This window comes from Vidua macroura, chromosome 1 (genome assembly GCF_024509145.1).
Source record: "Vidua macroura isolate BioBank_ID:100142 chromosome 1, ASM2450914v1, whole genome shotgun sequence".
Classification (NCBI taxonomy): domain Eukaryota; kingdom Metazoa; phylum Chordata; class Aves; order Passeriformes; family Viduidae; genus Vidua; species Vidua macroura.
Window position 1 is genome coordinate 31,497,660 of NC_071571.1, and position 27,926 is coordinate 31,525,585.

Consider the following 27,926-nt stretch of genomic DNA (forward strand, 5'->3'; position numbering starts at 1 on the left):
AATCAGGAGAGCTGTCAAGACCTTCCATGTGATTAAAGTTTAAACCCTCTAATATTTGTCTTCCACTTTGTCTTATCAACCCTATCCGGATCAGATTACCAAGAACTCTCTGGTTAAAATATATCTTGATTAGCTCTCATACAAAATGATCGGTAGCTTAGCAAAAAAACAAAACAAAACAAAACAAAACAAAACAAAACAAAAAAAAAAACAAAAAAAAAAAACAAAAAAAAAAAAAAAAAACCCCAAACCATGCTAAATGCACAGTCATTTTAAAAAAACCTTCTTTATATGTGCAAATATATCGTTGCTGGATATTTTTATATGAGTTTCTCAACTGGCAGGCAATGAATTGTTATTTCAGCACAATAACAGGTAGTTTTTGTCCAGCAGTCTCTGAGTGTGTCTCAACCTTTCAGCAAAGCTCTGCTGGAATTATCTGCTCAGAGTGAATACCAAGCATTTTTCATGGCATCCTTCTGCCTTTACGTTGGCGCCTTTGCCGCGTGCAGCAGCTGCGCCGCTTTTGCACCGCTGAGACACCTGACTGCAGCCCCAACCTCAGCAGCAGGACAGACATCTGAGCATCTCAGGCAAGCTGTGGGGTCTGTGGTGGGTGCACATAGGCTGCCATTATTAAATTATTTATGTCCACAAAATTCTGTCAGGTACAAACAGAAAAAAAAAAAAAAAGATAAAAAAATGAAAAGACTGTGCTGCTTGTTAGAGACCCACCAAACATGAATTTATTTTTCAGTTCAGCTTTTGGATCTCAGAACCATGCCAAATGTTCTGAATAATGCATTACCTTTTGCCCTCTAGGTAGAAGATCTAAAATCCATACTTGCTACTCAAGAGGCAGAACTGCAACTGAAAAATCAAGATACTGAAGCTTTGATTGCTAAGATAGGGTTTCAGACTGGGAAACTGAGACAAGAAAAGGCCATAGCAGATGCAGAGGAGCTAAAGGTCAGTCTAATTCTCCTATTTACTGGTGTTGAGCTATATTTAACACAAAATAAACCTTTTTAGGTGAACAGTTTTGAACAACTTCCTCTCCAGGGAGCATAAAGTCTAAAGAATTATTATACTTACACGTGTAACAGCATTTCACACCATGATTACCACTTGACCTTTCTTTACATTATGCCTTTTCCTAACCTTTTAGCTGTTCTGATGAGATGAAAGAACAATAAATACTGAACTCATTCAAGCATTTAATGGATGTGGATCTCGAGAATCAGACCTATTTGTAATACAGTAAAGGTCAAAGAGTCATATCCTAACACTTCAGATTTCTAAAGGCTTTGAGGCTCTGGGTAAATTGAACAACTCAATTGATACAATTCATTCCACCACTTTACAAGGTACAAACCTTGAATCTTAAGATTATAATAGCATTCCTGACAATATATGTCTTCAGTGTTGACTCTCCTTATTTTTGCTCTCAGTTCAGCTGTTAGCATTAGTTATCAACATCTTTGTTGGAAAGGCAGAGGATCACATGCTTTACTGTTCACCACAGAATGAATAGAAATGCATCATTTCATCAGGAGTCTAAAATTTCCTTCTACAGTTGCAAGCATGGCTTTTGAAATAAAGTACCAGCAGTATGGAGTGCTGTAAAGTGAAGTTCCTCTGCCTTTAGAGTCTGGAAGGCTCATTCAAGTCTTTGCTACAAAATCTTACATATGCTGTGTCATTGAACAATAAATTGTTCAATGAATAAAATGTTCAATAAATTCTTAATTGACTTGTAATAGTTGTTAATGCCTGATTTTGAGATATGGAAACTTCAAGTTTCCAAGGATTTTGTAGTTTCCAGATATTGACCATCAGGGAAGACTGTCCTGTCCAACATTCAAAATGTCCCCTCATTTTCTTCTATTTTTGTTTCTTAAATGCTTACCACAGATGATATTTAATACCTTTCCAAAAACCTTGTGTCTAATCCTAATTTAACTGAGAGAAAAGTAATTTTTGATACTGAGATAAATGAAGACATGATCAGGACCTTTATATTTCTCTGGATTATGTTAACTTCAGACTTCAGTCTTTTGTTGATCCATATCTCACATAGGTCTTAAAAATGGCCGTGAAGTTTCAAGTCCAAATCATGCAATTAATTAAACTTGTACAAACGGGATCCAACAGCTCAACATCCTACCAAACACTTTTCATGTGATGCTTTTCCTTTATTGGTTCCATATGCTTCTGATAAATTTGGATGTTCAAAATACACCCTTAACACAATTTTAATTACTTCATTAGCAGCTAGGTGAAACACATAGAGTGATTATTGTGAGATAATCACATCTTTGGGCCACTTTGTTTCAGGGATGAAGTTCAGCACCTGACACTAATGATTACTGTACTCCACTGTTCATTGCTTTATTGCACTTCTGAAATGTTTTCATTGGAAATGAAAGCGTCGTTTTGTGCTACATTAATCTAAAACTGTTTCATAAGGCTAGCAATAGTTTCTAAACACTAATCTCTCATTTTTTGTTACCAAAAAAAGCCCAGCAAATGAGAATACATCTTCAGCTAAGTAATTTGTGAACACTCTTCCTAATTGATTAAAATATGTCACCCTATAAAAAATTATCTTTGCTTTCCAGGTCTATAGATTTTAAATTGGAGTTTACAAGAGCTTTTTGAGGTTTACAACCTTAAGCAAGTAAATACCTTGGAGGTATTGACTTGGAGTGAAGTATTACTTAAGAAAGAATAGGTGAAGAATGGAAATCACTTTAGATCCGACTTATTAGGAAAAGTGAGTTCAGTGTGCATTCCACATAACTGTGGCAGGGCTGCACACCTGTTTAGTAATAAACAAGGGTTTTACCATGAACATGACACTGGAAAGGTTTTAAAATAGTGGGTAGTAACACTGCTGTCATTTTGCTGGCCATTATTGTGCTTTGAATGTTGTCAGCCAGAGCAGCTTACACATGAAGGTGCATATGCCATTGCCTTTTGAAACAGGACCTACCCCTTTAAAGACAGAAAATGTGCAGCTCATGGTGTAGGTATATGTGTGACAGTGACACTAGCTGAGGATTAGGAACAAATCATAAAAGCTGCATCACAGGAGATGAGGGACATATTTAACTTGATTAGTAACTTGTCATTTATAATGTAATCCATATTGATTTTTAATATTTGTTATTTCCACAGACAGTAGCTGTGTGTGTCCTATCTAATAAATGTGTACATGGAAAATGTCCCCAACAATTGTAGAAACAGGTTTTATAAGGGTATTAAATTCTTACAGAGGCTCGTTACTGCCAATGCTTGATCCAAGTATTAACATCTTGATCACTGTAATATCTTCTTTCTCTGTAATTTAACTAGGTTTAAGCAAGACCTGACAGGAAATGAGTCTGTGAGATGAGCATGAGGTACAAGGATAAGGATGAACCAAGTATAACTGACTTCAGCCTCAGGCAATGTATCATTAAAAGTGTGTATGGTAATCTTCCAAATACACAATTGCTGATGATACAGAATGCCCCCAGGTTTACTCTCCCACATAAATTTGCACCAGTGAAATCATAATCCGCTTTTAAACAGATAATTAAATTGTTGCAGAAAGTTGTGGAGGCACTCAGATTTCATGTAAAACTGATGCTAACTGATGTAAAGTCACTGATCTAAGCCACTGTTAAGCCAAAATAAGTGTCTTGACAAAGCTGCTTGGACTGATGATTATTCAATTTCCAAACCTGAAATTAAGTACAGTGTTTCCGTATAGGATATTTCCATTTTTCCCATTCCCTCCCTTGTTGTGACCTATGGTTTCAGACATGAGGAATAAAAAGAAGGCAAATTTGGCAAAAGATGGAGGCTGGTATGACAAATTTTACATGTTTTCCTATACCTCAAGACTGGAGTGAATATTTTGCTATTTAGGGAAAGCTCCAGTGCAGCACTGAACCAGTCATTGCCTTCTTGGTATATCCTCTAATTACCTATAAGAAAACCCTTTGAAGGGGAAGAAGGGGCAGTGAGGGGAAAAAAGTTCATGGGTCTCAAAATCTTAGCAAAAAGTCTTCACTCTCTTGTTTAGCTCCAGCTTTTGCATTTGGACCTAGATCGTGAAAGGCTTGCAGCTTACTACTGCAATGGCACAGGCTACTGAGTTCCTCCCTGTGTTCAGTAACTCCCCAGGAGTAATAGACTGCCCCAATATGCCCCAGCTTTTTTGTACAGATACCTTACTTGATATCCTGCCCTGCATTACTAGGTAACACCCCATCCCTCAGGCTTGGCAGTCACACCACTCACTTTGGTATCATCTGCAAATTTGCTGAGGGTGAATTTGATCCCACTGTCTGTGTCACTGATTAAGATATGAAACTCTCCTGTATCTCCTCCCAGCCTCTCATCCACCCCCCCGTCCCCATGTACAGCATGGCAGTACAAAAAGCAGAAAAGGCCTTGGCTCTGTGTAAGCTCTGCTCAGCAATAACAAAAATATCTCTATACTGTCAACCCTGTGTTCAGCACAAATCCAAAACACAGCTCCAGATCAGCCACTCTGAAGAACATTAACTCTACCCCAGCCAAAACCAACATCCTGTCACATTAAGGGAAAGAGCCTGAGGACACAAAACTCTTTAAAAGAAAGGTAAATATCAAATGGACATCAGATACTATCTGAGATAAAACAAGTAAATAATAGTTCAAAAAGAGAGTCAGAGAAAAAGAAAATAAATCATATCATCATTTTCTTGCAGTTTGAATTTAGGTGGAGAAGATATGACCCTGCATTGCTCTTTTCTGTGTACCTTTGGTGACAAACTCAAGCCAGCTTGAGAACCATTGGGATTTATTGAATGCAAAACCAGGAGAAACTAAAAGGGAGAACATTTCATTATATTTATCTGATTTCCCCCTAATTTCTCAAGCAAGACATAAATCACAGATTGTATTTGTGACAGTGAATGTTTTCATGTTTTGGGGGAAATATTTTTGCCTTGTACGGAACAACATTTCTAAATCAATTAGCTAGTGCAGGATTCTAGTTTTACCTTTGAGATGAAAGTAGGATTTAGCTTCTGCTTTAAAAAAATTGAACATTATATGCACTGGAACGTCTCACAGGTTGATCATTCTTTGCAAGATTTAATCAACTATGATAAGGAGCATATTTCTCAGCATTGTCTGAAGGTTGCCAAGGAACATTACTTGAAGGATCCAGATTTCAACTCAAATTATGTTCATACAAAATCCTTTGCAGCAGCTGGTCTCTGTGCCTGGGCCATCAATATAGCAAAATTCAGTGAGGTATGTATATATCAGCTCTTGAACTAGCCCTGATGAGGGAATTTCAGTTAATGAATTTTTTATTATTTTAGTTATTTATTTCAGCTTCGTGTTCTGGGGAGCATGTAACAACCACCAGAGATCAAGTGGGAAGTGTTCAGTATTTGGCAGTATGTATGTGTCTATTTCCTTTTAGTAGGAAGTGGTAAAAAAGATGCAGCTGTCCAGGACTTTTCAACTGTCATTATGATGCAACAGTTGGGAAATATTCTCCAGATGCACATGTTTCACTTGAAACATCCATCCTGGGTCTGGCTGGCGTATGAGCCAGGGCTTATCCCTTGTGATTCCCTGGAGCACCTGGCAGCAGGATTTCTCCATTCATCCTAGCATTATAGCATGCTCATTTAATTACTGAACAGTAAAAAACTTATCAATTGTGGATGAAATTTACTCAAGTGTAATGCCTGTCTGATTTCCACCTGTATTCTAAAATCATGAAAGTGATACTTATAAATTAATTCTAGTTGGAGAGTAGACCCACTAAGGTTGCATTCAGTTCTGCTTAAAATGTCCTTCTATAGATTATCATAAAATCTCCTATAGTCAGTAATGAAAGAAATCTGCCTGACTCACTGTTATGTATGGGTCTAAAATGGGTCTAAAGCAAAGAAATGTAATGAAAGACTACTGGGATTATCTTAAAGTCTTTCTTCAGGAGTAGTTTGTAATTTTTTTAATAAAGTGAGGCCAATTTCTTCTCTAATGTACCAATGTGGTATGTCTTTTTCAAGGTGTATTGTGAGAGAGAACCAAAATATTGTGCTCTGGCTCAGGCTAACACTGAATTAGCAGCAGCTACAGGAAAACTAGAAGTCATCAGGAAAAAGCTTCTTGTAAGTATAGCTTGATTAATAAACTTCATTCTCTAACACCTTGAGCCACCTTAATTTCATTAACTTTTATTTATTTATTTTAATGTGTTCCATTTTTATTGATTTTATTACTACCTAATTCAAATATTAAAGGCATGCTCTCATTAGGGATTATCACTATTTTCCCCACTAATGTACTGAAGAACAATCTGCAGTTTGGGTGGCAACACACGAAGCTGTTTACCCAAAGGACTGAATTTCCTCAAAGCCATCTAGGCACATCACAGCCAATAGCTTAATAATTGGAATGGTAGTTGATAGAAGTAACTGACTGTGAGTTTTACAAGGAATACATGTGGCAAGCACATTTCTCTCTCTCTCAGGATTTTTTATTGAGGTGCACAGAGAGAAATGAAAGAGAAAAACAAGGAGCAGAAATAGAAATTGTTTTCTCTTCCATTTCTCTCTGTGCACCTCAATAAAAAATCCTGAGAGAGAGAGAAATGTGCTTGCCACATCAACAAATACATGCCAAGTTTTTATACCAGTAATGACCTACTGCAGTATAGCAATTGCATCCAGAAAGGGCTATAGAGGCTCATGCTCATTTGTGTTCACTTTTGTCATTAAACATACGATAATAACAGCTTCAAATCTCCTCTGATTCTTTGAAAGACCCACAAACACGGGTACACGTGTGTGCTCACATGCACATAGAAGAGGAAACTTTGATTAGTCTTTTGCTGACAAGTGTCTTGTGAGTTAATGATGTAATTGAAGACCACACTTGTCCTCAAGTATCTATTGAATTTTTGAGAGGGATTATTTGTTGTGTAAGTATGCATTTAATGGAGCAACTGCAGCACAAAGCACTCTTGATACAAAGACATCTCATGGTATCTTGGGAGATGGTGGGTGGAAGGACTTTCTGCTGCAAGCTAATCAACTTTACTAAGCAAAGAAATCTTCAAATGCTCTGAAATCTGTGACATTCATTAGGTTTAAAAGACTTTGACTTTGCCTCAGACCTGTTTGTTGGTAATATTTAGATCTGTAACCTCACAATTTAAGATATCAAGCAATAAACAAAGGCTGAACAAATCTCTAATGCGGTGTTTATTCTCATTGCTTTCTCTTGAATTAGCATTTTAAAAGAATGACAGACACTCACTTTTATGGATACTCTTGCAAACCTGTGAGTTATGGTATTTTGGAATTTAATTCTTTGTTTCAGGAATTTCCTGTTTTTCCTTCTGCTATTTTAATATCCTTTTTTTTTTCTTTGTTTTGAAGGAGATACAGTTTTAATGGCTAAACAAAGATAGATTGTACCATCTGACTTTATCTTCTGATCCCTCTGACCCCCACCCCAAAAATCCCATCAGCTGTTACAGCAGGAATTTTTCTTCCATGTGAAACAGTCTTAGCCTTATGACCTTGGAGTTGCCCATTTAGATCAAAATCTACCCTAATGAAGCTTGTATCTGCACTAAAAGACAGCTTTATGGAAGCACCATGTTTTTTATTTCACACATCTATATTGATATATGTCTATTAAGTACAAACACTTTTGGACAAAAATAGCCTTCTGATGTTGTTTTGGGGAGATTTTATATTTTTTGCTATTTTTTAATACACAGCAGTCACCCCTGAAACTCATAGGACCTTTTATTGTTTTAATGTATTCCTCTGAAAAATATCTTCCTTGCCTGACAGTATCTTGAATAACATTTTCCTGGTTTAGTGACCTCGCATTCAATCAGCCTCCAAATCCAAATAATTTTTTTGCATTTGTTTACTTCCCATTTTAAAAAAAATTGTTTACTTTACCTTTTTTTACATTTATTTACTTCCCCTTTCCTCGCCTCATACATTTTTCTGAGGGTTGTTAGCAGCAGTATTTCTCTCAGCTGTGCTTAGTTCTTAATAGGAAGAATTCTGCACTACAGGTGAAGTTGCAATTCCTTTGCATTTGTCTGTGTCCTGTGTTAGGTCAACACTTGTCATACTGTCATTTACTATGAATATTTTTACCAACCACTTTTTAAAACCCATACTGCATATTCAACCAGGATTCCCTTTACATGGTGGGAGGAATCCCATTAAAACTATTATGTTTATAACTGATTCATACCCTTGCTGATCCACTTGATGAACTTTTCTAAGGAATTGTCACTTTAATTTTTAATTCTCTAGCAGGTATTACTCAATAATAAGCTCCAGAGCTCATGGGGTTGTTGAATGGATAACTCTACAGCTGGACAAATTCATTGTTGATAAATGCAAAATAATATATTTGAACTTTTTATGAGTACTTCTTGATTCCTGTTCATTGATTCATAGCTTAGGAAAGAAGACATGGGGGCTGATCATGAAGAATTCAAAGACAACTTTTAAGTTATTCCTGTATTGAGTAGAGAGTAGGAGTGGATTACCCCCAAAGATCCTTCTAAACTATATCATTTTATGATTCCAAAAATAAAATTGAAATTTAGTTCATGCATTAATATTTTATAAGATTAACTTCAGCAGAAGAATGAATAGGAAATACCTGTCTAGGCAGTGTCTACTATATATGCTAAGATCTATTTCTAACATTTAAGTAAGTTTTATACAGTAAAATCTCATGCACACATCACTCAGGAAAACTTGGTTTTGACTTGTTTCTCATAACTGACTTGTGATTTGTCCAGAAATTTGAAGATGCCAAGAAGAGATTCAGTTTTATGAAAAACCTTTAAAAATGTGCCCTTACATAATTAATCTTAATCTACCACTTCTGTACTGCAGATTACTGGCAATTTTTTTTCTTAAGGCAAATTATTCTTCTTGGGCATTTATGTATTTGCTTCTTGTGGTCCACATGTTGCATTCATCGCTGGGGAAGAATGTCCAGTCACTGTTTTTAGGTGCTCTACTATTCAGCCTCCAATCACTTCACAAGCTTCAGTTACAATGCAATCCTTTGCACAGGCCAGTGCAAAATATTGTGCATTTGAATGTCTTGCAAATTCCAGATAGGAATGGGATTCTCATCTAATGCATCATCCTTTTTTCCATTTGTGAGGTGATTGAAGTTACTGAATTCCACAAACTGCTTAACTATATATATGCTATAGCCCAACAGCTTCCATACAGTTGCACTAGCAATGATTTCTCTATCTATTGTACTCAAACCATATAATTTCTTGTTAATGGAGAGAAAATGTTAAAATGTTATTTAAAGAAAATATTTGAAAGTGATTGAAGTAACCTAGTTTTAATTACATGTCTAATTTTATCTAATAGCTATGTGGCAGACTGGAAGTTATCACAATGTCTATAAGTAGTACATAACATTAAGACACGTATAAATGACATTGATAGCTTCCCGAGGACTGGCAACTAGAAAAAAAAAATAAAATGCAAGTTAGCATGTACCAGAACTTCAAACAATCTATGAAGCTTAGAAGGAATTTTTTTCCAGAATTATAACAAGTTGGGATTGTGACACCCACTTTATAAAATGTTAATTCAAAAAGTTTCACCTATAGGAAATTATATGGCTGAGAAATGCATTTCCTCTGATGGTTTCCTACCTATGAAATGTTAGAGGATGATGAGAGACTGAGTTCATTAGAAAAGTTCAGCAGATGGAATGAAGTCTGCAGACTGGTGAGTACAGGATCCCTTCCTGTCTTTGCACTTTGGTATCTGGGTTCATCCTTTTTCTCCATGTAAACATGTACAACATGGTGAATAACATTCAACAGTGAATAAATTTCTCAACAGTGAATAAATTTCTCTGCATCCCTCTTCAATGATCCTGAACTGCACTGTTAAATGTTACATTTAAAATCAGCTTGGCTTCCTCAGCTGGAAACTTGAATTAATCCATATGCTAAAGGACATGGTGTGCAACGTGCTATCATGGGGATGACTGTTATGTACAGCAGTAGCATTAACCAGAGTTAACTGATGAAAAGATGCAAATTCAGCATGAAACATTGACATTTTACTGTCATCCATCTTTGGAGTTCAAATAAAACGCTGTAGATATATCAGGCAGTTTTCTTTGTCTTTTCTAGAGAGTTTAACATCTAGCCAAGTTTCAACAGTTCCATTTTTCCAACCATGGTACTTTTTGATCTGCTTGATTTCCTTCTTCATTCAGTATTTTGTAATGTGGACCCTTGGCCTATGCAACCTGTTCCATCTGGTTCATGTCAGGCTTTTTAAAGGTAAGATTCATTGTGTAAGGAAGTCTGTGAAATTGGTATAAAGGGAAGGTAAACTTGTATTTTTTTTTCTGGGAAAAGAAAAATGAACCATTCAGGCAACAGGCAACACTTCTTAGCAACAGGTACTTAGATTTTATTTACCTTAGCAGCTGATAAACCTGTGTAGCCCATCAGCCTGTAGAAAGCTCTTAGTGCTTAAATGAGTTGTTTGAGTAAACAACTCAGAGTTGTGTCCATAACAACAAGAATTCTTATGTTAAAGGAAGTTCACTCTCTATATATGGACATTTTTCTGTGCCTGTCTCTCTGGGCTATCAGTCAACTGTATCCAGTCAGCAGGATTGCCCCCTATTCTTCAGTTCATTTCTTGCCCTTTTCCCTTTCAGTCATTTATTTGCCTGTCTCTTTTCCATCTTCCTCTATCAATTTTCTGAAGAATAAACTTGAAGGCAGAACATCAGATGCTAGTGATCTCTGCTTCTGCACTCATGGATATTCTGTGCTCCTTGACTCATAATTCAGCTTCTTTCTGTTGGCAAAGAGAGAGAGGCAAGGAGAGTTGTACACATTTTTCATATGGAAGTTTTTGTGGCCAGCATTCTCAGCAATGATAACCAGTGCAGCTGTTAGTAATCAATAACACACCTTCAGTCTAGGCAGCACAGTTACTAACCTCCTTTCACTTTTCATGGGCTCCAGAATACATCTTTAAATGAGAAATGATGAGGGGATCGACTGGCCCCACAGTCAGCTCACAGACAACACCAAACTGGGCAGGAGTGTTGATTTGCTGGAGGATAGGGAGGCTCTGCAGAGTGAACTGGACAGACTCTCCTCCCAGGCAACAAGGACAAGAGAAAATGGCCTCAGGTTGTGTCAGAGAATGATTCGATTACATATTAGGAAAACTTTCTTCACCAAAAGGGTTGCCCAGTAGAGTCACCATCCCTGAAGGTATTTCTAAGATTTGTAGGTGTGGCATTTGGGGACATGGTTTAGTGGTGGGCTTGGCAGTGCTGGGTTAACAGTTGGACTCAATGATCTTAAAGGTAATTGCTGACCAAAATTATTTTATGGTCTATAGGCAACGTTGTAATAAATATTATTACAGTAATCTTTTTTGATGGTAAATATAGACAGGCTGGTATTAATAATAGAAATACACTGTGTAATTCAAACATTTTAAATGTTCTGAAGATGATTAAAAAACATTCTGTGGAGGATGATGACTATGAATCCCTTCTTGTATGTTAGAATTTTAATATTCCATCAAGTCCAACAATTGCTATATCATAAATTGATTACAGTAGATGGAATGAAAAGGTAGTTAGGAAATATCAAAAAGGATTGCTTCTTCATAAGCAAAATTATTTTATAAGTATTTTGAGTGGAAATAAATCAAATTTCCATCCTTCATGAGACTAGTTATCTAAATATAAAATATTTATATTTATAATATTTATAAAAATATTTGTGAAAATTATGATTTTTACATTCATATATATTTCACAATAAGTATGCCTATACTATGCTAGAAAAAAGAAAGAGAAGTAAAGTTTAGCAATGCTAAGGCTAAAAAGTTGGGTCAAGCTGATCCTTTTTGCAGAAGTGGTACAATTTTTATTATTTATCATTACAATCATTGTTATTAATATATGAGAGCACTTAAAATATACTCTGTGCCTGACAAGGATTATACAAGGGCACAGTCCAGCAGGCTTGCTATGGAGAGTAATGGCTCTCTGCTGTGATTTGTGGAACAGAGTTTCCTGGCACTAGCTTCCTTGAAAACAAGTGTATTTAAAATACATGGTTTATCCCATAGGGTGTTGAATTTAGGGTGTTGGAGTATAAAAGGCAATATGTATTTCTGCTGTTGCTAAGCTTTATTTATGTTGCATGCTCTGAAAAGATGACAAAAGGGAACGGTGTGTTTTATAGTGACAACTTTCCTATTCAGAAATCATAGGATAAGAACTGCTGTGATAAAGGAGACTATTATGCATCAAAAAAAAAAAAAATTCAAATCCCACAGATATTGAGGCATTGCTTACTATTTGTCTCACTCTCTCATCTTTACTACCTGAGCCTTTGATGGATGAGTGTACTTGAACTATAGTCAGCTCTGTGTTCTCATGCAGGCAAACTTGAGGTGTCTAGAAATAAGTCTCTCCTGAAAAAGAATAGAGAACTGTACTGTGCTCCTTCTTATACCTTGAATGCTAGAATGATGAAGTTTTACTTAGAGCCCGTCTTTGTTAGATGCCCTTATTGAGGGCAAGTCCTCATACTTATTGAGTATAAGTCCTCATTAGTTTCTCAATTTAAGATTCATCACCATAAAAAGTGTATTGGCTGCCTCCTTATTCCTCAGGAAATCTAGTCAACCTTTATTAATCTATAAGATGCATCTTTTTCCTTTTGCCAAAAAATTTGTTATTTTAAATTTATAAATAATTTCTAAATTTCCTGGTTGCACACCAGCAATTCAAGCATCAAACCTGACAGAAGAGAACAAAATCTCTGATCTTGCAAAAATGGTAAAAAGAGCTTTTGTGGAGGTATGCACAACTTGCTCCTGCTGCTGTTCTTTCATCAAACCCCACATAGGAAAATTTTGCCTTCAAGTGGAACTCGCTGTTGTTAGCTCTGTATGTTACTCTAGAGAAACCAATTGGTTTGAGGTAACTTATTTTGAGGCACATGCAGTATGAAACCCCTAAAAGCAAAGTCAGGGACGTTGCTGCCTTCTGAGCAGAATGCAGAGAAGTGTGGTTGAAGGTGCAGATCAGCGTGCAGAAGATCTGCCCATGAGCAGATTACTGAATGTTTTTGTGTCTCCAGGCTCATATGCAAAATGAAAATAATAATTCTGTCTTGCATTTTTTTTATTTAAATTGTTGTTAGTTGATATACTTATGGTGGTCCAGGAGCTGCAGGAAAAAGACCACAGAATTTAGCAAAACATTTCCTCTGAAGTTTGTGTCCCTCAAAGTTAAAGGTACTGCCTAAAATTATTGTGATTAAAATATATTATTTGAAATAAAAATAATAATACTTTTAAAAAGCAAACAAAACCCCCAAACAACAAACCTTAGCTACGCTATTTACCCATCCCTTTTCTGCATAAGCTCACAGCTTCACTTGAGAAAGCAGTTGAAGAAACAGTCCTATGTCAAGATGATTAAACAGAATAAACAAAATCACTGGGCCAGCCAACAGGTTGGTTAAGTGACCTGAGGGAAGAAGATTTTGCCTGAATCTCAGTGAGAGCTTTTAAATAGTTGAATTTTTTTGTTGAGCAGGAGGCTAAGCCTAAATTTTTGAAGATTGTGTGGGGAAAATAGGTAAGGGGAGTGCAGGGCGGGCAGAAAGGTGACAAGATGAACGTTTTAGGAATCCTTTAAATTTAAAAAAAAAGACCTAACCAAACAACCCCAAACCACAAATAAACTCTCAATAAAATTGTGTGAAGTAAAATGTGCTGCACCAGAATTTTATTTCCTAAAAATCAAGTATTGCTGAGAAACTGATGTTGGCATGATTGCTAGAGAGAAATCTCAATAACGAAGTCACCACATTTATACACAACTGTGAACACATTGTGACAGCCTGGGCAGCCTCTGGTTAATGAGCAGAAAGACTGAATAATCCTCTAGGTCAGGATGGAGCCGCCCTGCATCTGCCCTTGTTGCACTTTAGATTGCAAATAAGTGGAAGGCGTCCATCAGATATTTGCTATTTGCTTTTGGTTTTTTACAGAAACTAATAATTTTTAAATAAGAATGAAATGTATTTATGTTAAAATTATATATATTTCAGTGTGATTATTAGCTTTATTTGCAGACAAACATTATTAAAGCTGTCACATGCTTATTTAACAGAACCACTGGAGTCAGCCACAGCATTTCTGAGCAATCTCTCCTCGGTCTTTACAGAAATTGTTCTGTCTCAATTCATCATCTAGAATTTTAACAATTCCTTTTCTTGACAAATATGTATATATGACAGGAAATAGAAGATACAAGGAATATTTACACTATGACATGAGTTCCCAAGGTAATCTGAATAAATATTTTAAGTTGGCTTTCTTAAAATCCCTGTGACCTTGCTTTCTAAGATCAAAGCGGATACTTTTTTTCCTGCAAATATCTCAGCAGAGGCTAGCAATCATTATTAAATCACTTTGGAAAAAAAGTATTGTAAGAGCATAAAACTAAACAAAAACCCCAGCAATTAAAACAGATTTTTTTTTTTTCTGATTCTGAAGTTACTATGCTAGAAATGTAAAATATGTAAATAATCATTCCTTTGGTAGAAAAACAGGGAAATTGATGTTACTATCTGCATATGAAAACTTTTGTTTCTCCAAAGACACCTGAGATGGTCCCTATTGGCCTGGCCTTGCAGCCCTCCAAAGCCTTTGGAAGATGCAAGTCAATGGCCTTAGCCCATGGTTAGACTCCAGGTCTTGAAGATTTACACATAGTTAAAAGAAGTTTATCTCCAAAATTTGAGGTTTTATTAGTGATCTTATTGTGTAAGTTAACATGGAAAATATTGGAAAGGATTAATTGAGAATGTCAAGCCTTTTCCTCTGAGAATAAATTCTTTTTGACTAGAACAGGAGACAGTTAACTTCTGAAAAGCATCAAGACTGATGATTTTGTCTATATAGCATTGACCTGGAAGCTCAGCCATTCAGACTAATAAATCAGGCAATTTATATTTAATCATTAACTAACTCCCGAGCTGAACAGCTGTTCAAAATTAGAAATGGGTCACCCCGGCCAGGATGACATTACAGGCAATCTATAATGCATTAGAATAAAATTATAGTGATTTTTAACTGTCTGGAAATTTATTACACTGCATGTTCCAACTCTTAAACCCTTGTTAGCCAATGTCACTAGTGATTTATGGTGCTTGGCTGGTATGGTAAAATTACTGAAGATTTAAATAGACAATCATTCTGTGTTTAGCAAATCTTCAAATTTCAAAGCTATTTTGGAGAATGAGGTGGGTACTCTTTATTGTTTATGACTTACCCATCAGTGCCAACAAGAAGAGAGAATGGATAAATCAAAAAGCCCTCTTGTAAATTAATGGATTTATTGTCTTGTTGCCCTCAGTTAATGATTTAAAGAAAAATCCAATGACTTCTGTAGGCAAAAATGGATGTCTAAAACACTTCAAAGCAAAACTGCTATGTTGCAGAGATTGCTGTTAGAACCTTAATCAGGACGTCCTTTACTTGTCACTCATTGGGCATCTCTTATAGATGAAACTGGGGTTTAGAAGGCTTTGACACACCAAATTCCTTTGTTTATACTGTGAAGCACATGCATGCTAGCTCTTTTAAGCAGCATACTTTGATTAAAGATATTTCTATTTTCTTAGTGGACCTTCTATATCCCTCTTTTATAACAAAAGGCTTTGAGACTTCTGTTATCATTGAATTCTGTGTCTGCCTTCCCAAGATTGAATGTTTAACCATTTCAGTAAATATTTCTGATTTTTCTGAAAAACATAAGTGGAAAATACTTCACGAATATAAAATTTAACAATTATTTTATTACTTTGGTTTTGTACACATAGAAAATTGTGTTTTAGATGAGAATGAGTTGTTATTTGAGATTGATTTTATAATCTGTACAGCTTTGAGAAATGAGCACATGTAAAAGTTTTCTTCTAAGCCCTGAAGCAGACGACACCAGGGCATTTAAAAAAAACAAGCATTTAGTATCAAATTACATGAAGTATAGAGGATACTTTCCATTCAGATATTTTCATTGATTTAGATTACATCATATAAAGGACTGAAAAATATTATTTGATTACTATTATTGCTCTGAAAAACAAATGTCCATACAGGCAGAGTGTAAATGGTTGTCCTTATAAGTACTTCTGAGGTGCTTTCCTTCTTTCATGCTGGCCATTTTTCTGCTTCAGTCACTGGAGAATGATTTCCTGAGGTTTCCCTAATGCAAGTGAACAAACTATGAGACAAATTTATTTTATCTGCAGTATTTCAAACACTACAAACAAAGAAGAAAGGTTATGACAGTTAGTTCCTATTTTACATCAAGAATTTTATCCATTTGAAGATTACGCTAATGGGTGGCCAATTTTTACCTTCCTCTCCATGTTGAAGTTATTTGAGCATGCATTCATGCATAGGTTCGTTCCTTTGCTGGGAACTGTACACACAGAGCAATCAAAGCATAATGTGCCAAAACTGCTAGTTTGGGGTTTATGCCATGTCACAAATCCTGACTGAAAAAAAGAGAGGATCCATATCTTAAATGTCAATTTTCTTTAAACAAAGTGCTTTCATCTTTTGAAATTCTTTAGTAACCAGCTTAAATTTCAAATAGATGGTGGGTTGCCTTTATCACATAACTGGAATAAAATAACAGCTTTCCACATAGCTGTTTATAATAAATCATCAAGATCTGAGACCATCCCTGACAATTCACCCTAAATATCCCACGGTTAGCATGGTTAAAATGAATTCTGCAAAAGAAAAAGGGAAACCCTGGCTCTCTGTAGGAAAAAAAAAGATATTAAGAAAATTATTCTAGAATTAAACTTTGACAGAATCACTGCTGCTGGAGGGAATCTGCTGATATATTCTAATCCATCCTCATTGATCAAACAGGATTGGTGAGACCAGATTGTCCAGGACCATAGAAATTCCACAACTTCTCTGGGCAGCCTGTGTGTTTGGCCACCCTCATCTTTTCTCCTGTCAAAATTCCATCATTGCAGCCTTAGCTGAGTAAGATGTCTGTAGTTAGTGGGTAAAATAAGAAAAATAAAGAGCAAAAAACCCTGCAGGTCTTCACAGAATCATAGAACATTTTGGGTTTGAAAGGACCTTAAAGACCATTTAAGTTCTAAACCCCCTGCCATGGGCAGGGATACCTACTCTGCTGCCTTTCTCCTCCCCTTGGAAAAAAAAAGTGCAAAAAAAAGTAGAAGTGACATCTTTATTGAGGTTGAAACAGCTTTTTTTTTTCCTCTTTTTTGTCTTCTAATATTCTGGTTTCCTTACCTTTTCTGAATGTTTCTGGAAATGCCTGCCCTGGCAGCAGGACACCAGATGCTGCCAATATTGAAATGTGCCCACCGTGCTTTATCTGATCTAGACAAAAGCACCAATTACTGAAAAAATCAGTAGAGAGAATATTTGACAAATATTTGACTGTTTTCAGCCTCAAAGATTTCAAGTCACCACCAGAAATTCTGGATTGTTTCCAGCCTTTGCAGTTTTTGGAAGTGTATCTCTTGCTGATAGAGTACTTCTTCTGTTGTACTTTTGTGTGCTTCTGGTTAATAACACAGAGATTAAACATTCTGTCACTTCCAAGGTGCTCAGGAGATAACATTTTCTAATTTTGCTTTGCAATCCATAAACGTGTTGGAGTCAGTCCATTGAAAACTTCAAAGCACAGAAGAAAACTTTTGTGTGGTGACATCTTATTGACAGCAGCATTTGTGTCTTACTTTGGACCCTTCATAAAACAATATCACCAGGAACCAAAGGGACATTTCTGGATCCCTTCTCTAAAGGTACAAAAAGTAATATTTGAAGTCCAGATCTGTATATACAAGTGCCTCATTGAAGGTATTTGTTTCCCAGGATATGTACATATGTACATATATATGTATGTATACATATGTACATCATGTGCTTAAGTCCTCAAATGAGGACTTATATATACATATATATATATGTGTGTGTGTGTGTGTGTGTGCACAGGCATACTTTCCTCAGATTACAGGTATCTTTTGAGGGAAATGAGAGAGAGAAGTTCTCTGGCAGAATATCCATTCCCTTTTCAGTTCTCAATGCCAAAGTCTGTTCTTTGTGACACCTTTGTAACAGCAAATGCTGTAAAAATGATAAAGCTGTACAGAGAGACCTATTCTGCTTAGTTTCTCAGCTCCAGGAAGAGCATGTAGTTATGATAGTCCCCATTTTTCTGCACATGAAGTAAATCATGATAGTATTCAGTAAATGCATAATAGTTCAAATCCTTGCAGTTGTCTCTGCAAAGTTCTCTCCCTCCTTACTTTTGAAGCTTTGGACCATTCTTTTCTTCCTTAGTGCAAATGCTCCTCACCCCTCCTTGCTTGTTTGCTATTTCTTATGTGCATCATAGCATGATTAATGTCATTTATTCTCAGAAATATGTGAAATGGGCAGCACTTACCTCATTTTCAATCACAGATCTATGACACAGCAGGTGAGCTCAGTTATGATGACCCTCTGGAAACAGTTATATCCAAATCTGAGTTTCCACGGTCAGCACTCAGAACTGTGGGAACATCTCTTTGGAGATATTTGTTTTATGCTAGAGTTTAATAGTTGCTGATTTGTCTAGAGCTTTGCTTTATCTGGAACCTCTCCCTGTCCTTCTCCACCAAAAATTTGCTTGCAGATAAAATCCTTTCTCAAAAACCTTCTACCTTGCAGCCTAGGTAGAAAAAAATTGCGCCATATATTTTCAATAATAGGACTCTGGAACTAAACGTCATTCTTAACTCTTTTAAGACTCTTCTGAAATAGATTGAACATTTTTATGAATAAAAATAAACCATACTGTGATGTTTTACTTTTGAAGATACTTTCACTGAACAGCATTGAGACAAAATACCTTGTTTCACTTTTGATTCCAGTCTTCCTGCAAGTGAAGAAGAGTGGAAAATAAGAGACAAATACAAAAGTATGTTGAAAAGTTATGTTAAAATAGATGTTTATTAATAGTTCTCTAAAGAAGGAACAGCAAGTTCTATGTCATTAAGTATCAGCTTTGTACAGATACAGTGACAATAGATGTACCTATATATTCAGATTTTTTTTGTGTGAAAATTAATATTAGGAACCCTGATAATATTCCAGTGCTATTGTTTTTCACAAGGAAGTATTTCAGCTTGTAGAAATTATTATATTGGTTGTCTTACAGTCCAGAGATAAAACAAATCATGTATTCAGTCTTTTGATATGTTTAGATGAATGTGTTACTCATGGGAGATAGATATATTGCATGCTTGCAGAAGGGAGTGTATGCCTGCTGGGACCTCTTGTATTTTCAGCACATTCATCAAAAGTTAGGTTTATTTTGGGCTCAGAGATTGGAAGCAAGCGTTAGACAATTTAAGGTGGTATGTGTTCTGTAATACAATGGTAAATTCTATTACAGACACTGTGCCACAGAAACTGCCCTAGAGGTATGGTGCCACGCTTATTACTAATAATTGTGCAAATTTGGCTGAACTATGTAATTCTTTTCATTATAAATAACTGTCAGATAAACATGGGGGTTGTTTTTTGTTTCAGTGTGCACTTTTAAAAGAAGCTTCAGTCTAAAAGCCAGCAATGAGGGCTAGACGTGTCCAGGGAAAAGGAAAATTTTGATGGAAGACTTTTTAAGATACTCCTGAATGGGGAGAGAAGATAGTTCAGGTTTAATACTGATGATGCAGTGCTTTCCTTTATTTATGGCTTTTGAATTCAATCCAAAAATCACCAATACAGAAGCCTGGAATAACACCATGAAGGAATTGGTGGGGGGGTTGCCCTTTGCTTCCATAAGGCAAAAAAATAATTCCAGGCATCTGGTATAGCTTTTCTATTATGCTTCCTCCAGCCTCTCTTGTTTGTTCCGAACAACTTATTTATTCACTCTCTCTTATTCTGTTGTGCTGCATTAGGCATTTCTCTTCCCACCCATACCTGTTTGGTAAGTAATGATTTCAGGCATTCCATTTCGATTTTATTTCATCTCTTTGCAAGTGCCTGTGAGGGTTTGGCACCCAGCAGGCGTGGCTGTGAGATGGCTGCTCTGTGACAGCCCCTCCTTAGTGAAGGGGCACTCACACGAGAGCTTTGCTGCAGCTGCTGCCCCAGGGAGATCCGTGGCTGCCTCTGCCTCCGGAGATGGCCCCATTCTCTGGCTTTAGAGGGTACCTGAACTATATTAATAAGATGCCATGGGAATCCTGCTTTAATTTATTTTTTTTTTTTTTTTTTTTTTTTTTTTTTTTTTGGTGGATAAATACTGATTTATGTTCCAGAAATAGGTGATCAGAGCACACAGAAGCATTGAATTTGCAATATCAGAATACACTGACTTTTATAATATATGATGCATTTTTAACTTTACTGAACTATAAATATTTTTATGAAGTAAATGTCTTAAGAGAAAACACTTTTTAAAATCTGTTATAAATATGATAAACTGCTTCTCGTCACTTTCCTTTCATCTGAAACTCCACAGGGATCCTCCTTACTTTTCTGCCTTACTTTAATTTATATCCCCCCAGTTATCTTGTGCATTGCACTGAGTCATGTCTTGCTACTTGGTAGCCTTGCTGGATGATTATATTCCACTCTGATTCTAAGGTTCCTTTTCCTGTGACAGAAGGCCTGGACCCAATTGCCACATTGAGGGATGATGCTGTGGCATGGAGTAACAAGGGTGATAGGATGTCAACAGAAAATGCCACTGTTCTAACAAACTGTGAGTGCTGACCTCTGATGATAGATCCCCAGCAACAGGGAATTAAATGGGTCAAGAATAAATGTGGAGCTGACCTTAAAGTCATATGTCTAAGACAGAAAGGATATGTGCATACTGAAGAATTGGCTTTTGTGTTTACTACCTTCAAGTTCCCCTAATTTTCATAAGGGATTTATGTTGAAATGCACTTACCTAAAGAATTGAAATATTACAACAATTCTGCCCATTTATTCATAGCATCATTTTCCTTTTAAAAGGGTGCTTGAAAAGGTGCCCTTCTTATGCTGTTTTCAGGTGATGAGGAGGAAATGAAGTGGAGGTTGATGTGTACTTCTTGTGAGGGTCAAACCACTTTTTCAACAGGTAAGGTGCAAAGCCTGATGGTAAGACCTTACTTATACTCTACAATTTGGTCAGCAGACCACAGCATGTGCACCTCACATGCATGTGCAGAATTCAAGGCAAAAGCCAAAATTGGGACATTTCCTAGTAAACAAACATATTTTTAATTCTTATAGTTATGACTGAACTATATGTTAGCTGATAGCACTGGCATGTAACTGATCTCTTCATGTATTTTCTGATCTTTATTTAGATTTAGGGAGAGAATGTTTCATTTCATATGGTGTTCAGATTTTTTCTACTAAATTCCAGATATAGCACATAATTATACAACACACTAAATGGTCATAGTAATGCCCGATTTTTATAATAGGTCTTAATCATCTAGCATGTCTATACTTTTGAATCAGCTCTTTACCCTGATCTGTCCTGGTTTATTTTTCATTCTTTTTCCAACCCTCACAAATAATCATGATTTTTCATTCACACTCACCCTGCTCTGTGAAGCTATATTGTCTGATTACTTCTCTTTCCATTATTATTTACTCCTTCTTCCAAGTCCATTGAAACAGATTTCTCCCAAGTCATTCAGATTCTAATTGTTCTTGAAGTCCTTCAAGGAAGTGTTTATAATTTAAATGAGGATATACCAAAAGCTGTAACACAAGAATATATATAGATAGATATAGATACAAATATAAATATAGATAGATACAGCTATAGATATATGCTCCCCCATCATTTCTATGTCAATTCCAGTGTCTTCCATGTGGGGCTGTACCCTCATATTTGCTTATAAGAAAAGCCACAGCAATATCTGTTTGTTTTTTGGTTTTTTTTTTAATATGAGGAATAGCAAGAGCATAGGTGGAAAGATGTTGAACTCAAAACTATCAAATTCTTAAACACTGGGTAATTCTTTGAGAAAAGTTTTCCATGGTTTAACCTTGTGCTTTTACAAAAACTTCGCTATTTATATTATTTAAAGGAAATCTTTCCATAACCAGTATTTATGTGAATTTATATGAATTATGGGAATTATGTTTTTCAGGTAAAGTTTTCTGAAGACCATTGAAAGAGCTTTAGCTTTTGATGAGACTGTAATAATTGAAAACATGTGTGACTCTATTGATCCCATGCTTGGAAGACATACAGTTAAAAAGGGAAGGTGCATATGCTTGAGTAATCAGAATTTTTCCATGACAACTGGATCTATATTGCTTTGATTGCCACATTTTGCTCAGTGCTTCAACTCCTCATGTAGCAAATGATTTCTTTTAAAATGCAATAGCTAAAATCTGTAGATGAGTGGATATTAAAATGTTAATATCTGCATCTGATTAGATAGCAAAATTACATTCTGTTTCCAAATTGGACTCAAAATACTATATAGATGTGTGTTTCTCAAACTTGAGTGGAATTCTTTATTTTATTACTTCAAAAAAAACAAAAAAAAGGAGTAAAACAAGGAGTAGCATATATTATAATGTGGCTCCAAATAAAGGAAAGTATTTCCTTTCTATGGAAAGCAAGGGGGAGGGCGTTGGAAATGACAGGCTAGATTTGGATTTAACAATAAAGAGTTTTCCAGCTGCAATATCAGCTTAAGGAAACGGTGCCTTCACTATGCCATAATTGGTTTTTCGACCACCTCATGAAATAATGAAGCAGTTTAAAAAGGAAAAAAAAAATGCAAAAACAAACAAAAACCCTGGAAAGTAAGACAGACGAGGAAAAACTGATATGGTAGGACACAGGGCAGAAATAAGCAAGCCAGAGGTGGGGACTGTTTGTGTTGTTATTGCTGCCAGCCTCCCATGCATCAAAGCAATGCTGCTGATGCTGGTCACGAATTCATCGTGGCAGATGTCACAGAGGTGTTCATGCCTGCTCAGTTTTCCCCCTAAACCTGGTCTGCTGGCACCAAAATTCACACACCCCATTTTTCAATACTCAGATTCAGAGCCTGTTCTCCCCAGGAAAGGTCTGCAGCTGGGCATTCCAGCAGGAGACTCAAACTGGGTGCCCCAAGGCTGAGTTAATGAGTTTCCTCTGTTCTAATGCAGCAGCAGCAGGAGTGGTAGATGGTACAAGGGAACATAACCTTATGTTCTGACCTTTTTGGGGTGATGTCTTTGAATCTCATCTTTCATTCCCATGCCCCCTTTCTCCTCTATATTTTGAAAAATTGTCAAACTTAAAAAATACCATTAAAAATATTCCTTAAGATCTTATTTAGATACCTTTTAGATACACATTATCAGGGTGATAATAGGGAAAATAAAGAAGTTTATACTAGTTGCAAGAGAATTTCAGTCTGTAATGTTTTCCACAACTTTTCACAAAAACTTCAGATGAAATTGTTGAGTCTTCAATGCAAATGTCAGCCTAAAGAATAATGTTGATTTGTAGTTACTTGAAAGTAAACTTATTAAACCTCATTAAATATTTCATCTGATGAATTGAAATGCCATGTTGAATGCTCAAATGTGAATTTAAGTCTGAAAGTGTTCCTCTCTTCTATTCTTGTTTGCAAGCAACACATCAACAAGCTAGATTTTTCATGTTGGGGAATGTGATGTTTATTCTGATATAAAGCCTGGGGCATTTCTGGAGGGATCTCAAATGTTAGTCAACGAGTGGTTAGAGTACTTCATGTTGTTGAAAGTGAAATATGAAAAAAAATTATAAATAAAGGAGTTATCTTATTTTGCACAGATTACCCAAGATTTTTCACCCTTCTTCCCACCCTATATTTCAGGCATTGGTGCCTGCACAGTAAATCTAAAAGCAGTAAAAAATAGCTCAAATCTCCTTGTATACATGGAGCTCCTGAAAGATGCACTCTTGCCCTACACTGTGAGACCTTGAAATGATCCCCCTTTGTTGCATTTTTCTATAGCCGTATTTGAAGTACTTCAGAGTAAGAGCATACAGCTTGCTTTTCAGAATCCATAGTGAAGAAACTTTACTTAAAATTAGTATTATACTGGTCTAAAAGAGAGATCCGAATTTCACAAGGTAACAGACTTTTTAAGGAATGGGAGGATGTGAAGGGATGTGAAACAGAAAGAAGTTGGATTGAAAAGGACAAGGATCACAGCAATATAGCTTTGCATTTATTTAGCAAAGGCTTCCACATAGCACAATGAAGCTGTGTATGTGGACACAAGAGCAAATATTTGAAGCTATTCAAAAATAGGTTCTTCTGCCCAATATTTACATGACCTGGCATTCTGTGCCTAATTGAAGATGTACAAGTCACCTTTGAAGGACACATGTGCCTGTGTGTGTATAATTATAGATATATATATACACATGTATATACACACCACAATATATATGTACCCACATATACCCCATTTATTTCCAAATAAGCAGAGTTTGCATCATTCTTGATTAATTTCTGTTATTTTTTTATTTTAGTAGTTCTGTCAGGTACTTCGAATTTTTTTCTTCCTAATAAAGAAAGACTAGAAAGGTATTTGTGATAGATATGGTGCAGTCCAGCAGTTGAAGTTCATTAATAATTGGAATGTTGCAGAGTATGAAGTAATGAATACTAATTACGCCTTTCATGTCTGACAGCACCCCATGGACCAATACATCAGCCCAGACTTTAATTTGGTTCTAGTAATGGTTTCATCAATAGTACATTAATTCTGTGTTTGAAAAGATGTACAGTTGAACCTGACCCACACAGTAGATACCACTGTCATAAAATGGCCACATACTGACAACAACTGGATAATTACAAATAATTAAATCCACTGAGCTTCAGACAATCCTAATTTTAAGTAAAATATATCTTATCATATCAATCGACAGAAAGCATAGCAAGGGAGATTTATCAACTTGTACTCCTTGCAAAGCAAATTTACTAGCCTGTTTATTAGAGAATTTGCTGATCTGTGAACCACATCATAGAAGTACCTCTCCCCTTACCTTTTTTGCAAGATGGTTCTTATGTTGCACTCCTGGATATTCTGCAACACCAGCTCTTGGTTTCTGAATGAAGCCTACAAAAGAAATTCTCAGCCTTGGAGAACTTCAAATGAATAAATTTATATTTTCCTCAAAACCAGCTCACAACAGGGTGAACTAAAGGTACTTGTTATCTCTGAAAAGCAGACTGCTTAAGTGCCTTAGTACATATTTAGAAGCCTAACAAATTTTGGGTGTTCAAATTTGGATACATTTTTAATTTTGGAACAGCAAAATTGCTCAGTTGTTTCTAGTGCACTTTAGACTGTGGTCATATGTTAAAAATGGCTTTAAAATGTTCAGATTATTGTTAAAATATTTCAAGATATTTGCTTTGAGAAGGAGGAGAAAATTTTAAAAAATAATAATTTTAAGAAACTATCAGTTGTAGTACATAGCTTTATGTAAGCAAAAAATTATTCAAGATGCAAATACTTAGATTTTTTTGGAGCAGATAAACCAAGGCATAAAAGTAAACAGGTACCAACTCTATATGGTGTTGGGTTTTGGCTTTCACCTGCTATAAAAGAAATTGTGCCATTTAATAGGTTTGGTATGGATGGTCCTTAATATTTGAATTTTTAAGCTGTGTGTGTCCTATCCTGTTTTCCCAGCACCTCTCTGTTGGAAATCACTGACTAGGAGCATTAACTATAAGAGATCAATGTTATTTTGGCTCATAGGAGAGAAGATAGAGGAATAAATTCATTGTTCATATGGCTCCTATTTGCATTTGCATGAGGTGTTGCACTCGCTGAACTCCTTTGCACAGTCACAAAGAGGTAGTCATGTCTCTTCAGCTGCAAGATTAGGTTATTAAGAGGTTTTTTAAAATGTCTTGAAATTTGATTTATGTGCAAATGTAGCTTGTATGAACAAGTTTCCATTCTTATGAGGCATGACTATTATTCATGAAACAGCAAGAAAATGTGCTCAGTTTCTCCACAGGGAGAAGCTTTCCTTGCCTTGAACATCTTGTCAGCTGTGCAGCTTCAAGGCAGTGCTTTTCCCAGTGAACTAGTTTGACCAACTTGCACAGTTTGCCTACTGAGATTGCCTAGTAACAGCTCCATTCTGCACGTGTTTTCACCTGATTTATTCTGCTTCATTCTCTACATTACTTGTTGAGGTTTGCAAGTCAGTTCCAGAAGCTTTTAATTTTAAGCAGCAGGAACTGAATGAAAGCTCCTTTGGAAAATGTGTTTACCCCTCTTTCTTCCCACTGAAAATATTGTTTCCCTGTACTTTTCTGTCTAAAATTTATCACTTATTTCATTCTTGCTGAGCTGATCCAAAACATCTCGCTACAGGAAGCTATCCTACCATTCTACCATTTAGAGTTATGGTCTGTTTTGGAGAACATCTGCCCTGAAAGATATGCTTTAATTTTGTGTTGCATGAAAGTATCCTATAAGAAAAGATGTTGCATAAACTCCAGAGCCATTTCATTATATGAAGTCTTGTTCCTATATTCAAAATTTCTCACCTTCATGAGTTCCTGTCTTTGAAAAACCAAGGCATTGTTACCTTAGGCAGAAAATACACAAGGGAATAACAGGTCTTTGTGTCAATCAATCAAGTTTGACAGATCAGACATGATGTTACACATGTCCCAGTCTTCTCATAGCTGAGTGCTTATGTTACCTCCTGGAATTTATTTGGTTTTATATTTGCTTTGGCTAAATATAATTTGTACTCAAGGCATATACAGGTTTTTTTTTAAGCTTTTAAAATCCTTTTTGAATCCCTTAATCTACTTTATTTCAAAATCTATGAGAATTTCAACAGGAAAAAAAAAACTAGTGGGGAACAATCTCTTTTTAATTTACTTTGTTTGTTCTTAAATACCAGGGAGCTGGGACTCACATGAAAGGTGCTATGTCTATTCCTGGGTAGAGTGGTGCTTCAGTTCCATACGTTCTATCTGCATCAGCTGAGGGAATAGGACATTAGGAAGAAAACATTGCCAAAAGTAGAAGCTGTCTTTAGAAATTTCTTTAGTGACTATTTTTTTATATTCCTTCTATCCTGGACTTCCATTATTCATGCCTATTTTGCTGCATTTCTTCATAATCCAGAATTAACCTCTAAAAAGATATATTTTACTGAAAAAAAATTAAATCATCCTACTGGGTTCCCCACCTCTCTGTTTATCATTGTTGCTTATACTCTTGAACAGTGCAAGAGCAATAACAAAACATTTCTTTTTCCCAAATCTGTAATTAACAGAAAACCTACAACAGCTGCAGTAATAAAACCCACCAAGTCATTATGTAGGCTTTGCCTTTCATAGGTGATAATCACAGAAATTGGTTATTTATTGCTTCTGTGAATTGAGAACTCCTAAAGGAAATATTTTAATCCAGAACTCTAAAACTTGTTATATTGCCTCATAGATGTTCTGAAACATAGCATGACTGCCTTAGCAAAGGTTTTTCTTCTGACAAAGCTAACTGAAGAACGTCTCTTTTGTCAAATCTCTTGTTTCATCAGTGTGTGTGAGTCTTGAAAGCAAAGCAAAATTGTGTTCTCCATGTCAAGCTCTACAGTTTTGTTCCCTCCAGCTGCAGTCAGTTTTGAAGGCTGTGGAGAGACCATGTTGCAGAACTGGACAGTGAATTCATGTCCACCTGAGAGAGGCTGTATTATCTGAAGGACATGACCATATAGCTAAATTATTGCAGTATTATACAAGCATAAGCCTG

At 36.0% G+C, this 27,926-nt stretch overlaps 1 protein-coding gene across 1 annotated transcript in view; it reads left to right on the forward strand.

Moving 5' to 3' along the window:
* The window catches only part of DNAH11 (dynein axonemal heavy chain 11), a 106,104-nt gene that overhangs the window by 51,297 nt on the left and 26,881 nt on the right, over positions 1-27,926 (forward strand). Inside the window, 12 exon segments of the mRNA XM_053970705.1 lie at positions 420-612; positions 823-969; positions 5,110-5,292; positions 6,066-6,171; positions 6,461-6,469; positions 10,085-10,095; positions 13,498-13,549; positions 13,552-13,614; positions 17,783-17,832; positions 17,834-17,950; positions 20,778-21,004; positions 22,295-22,405. Of these exon segments, the coding sequence (XP_053826680.1) occupies positions 420-612; positions 823-969; positions 5,110-5,292; positions 6,066-6,171; positions 6,461-6,469; positions 10,085-10,095; positions 13,498-13,549; positions 13,552-13,614; positions 17,783-17,832; positions 17,834-17,950; positions 20,778-21,004; positions 22,295-22,405 (1,269 nt within the window).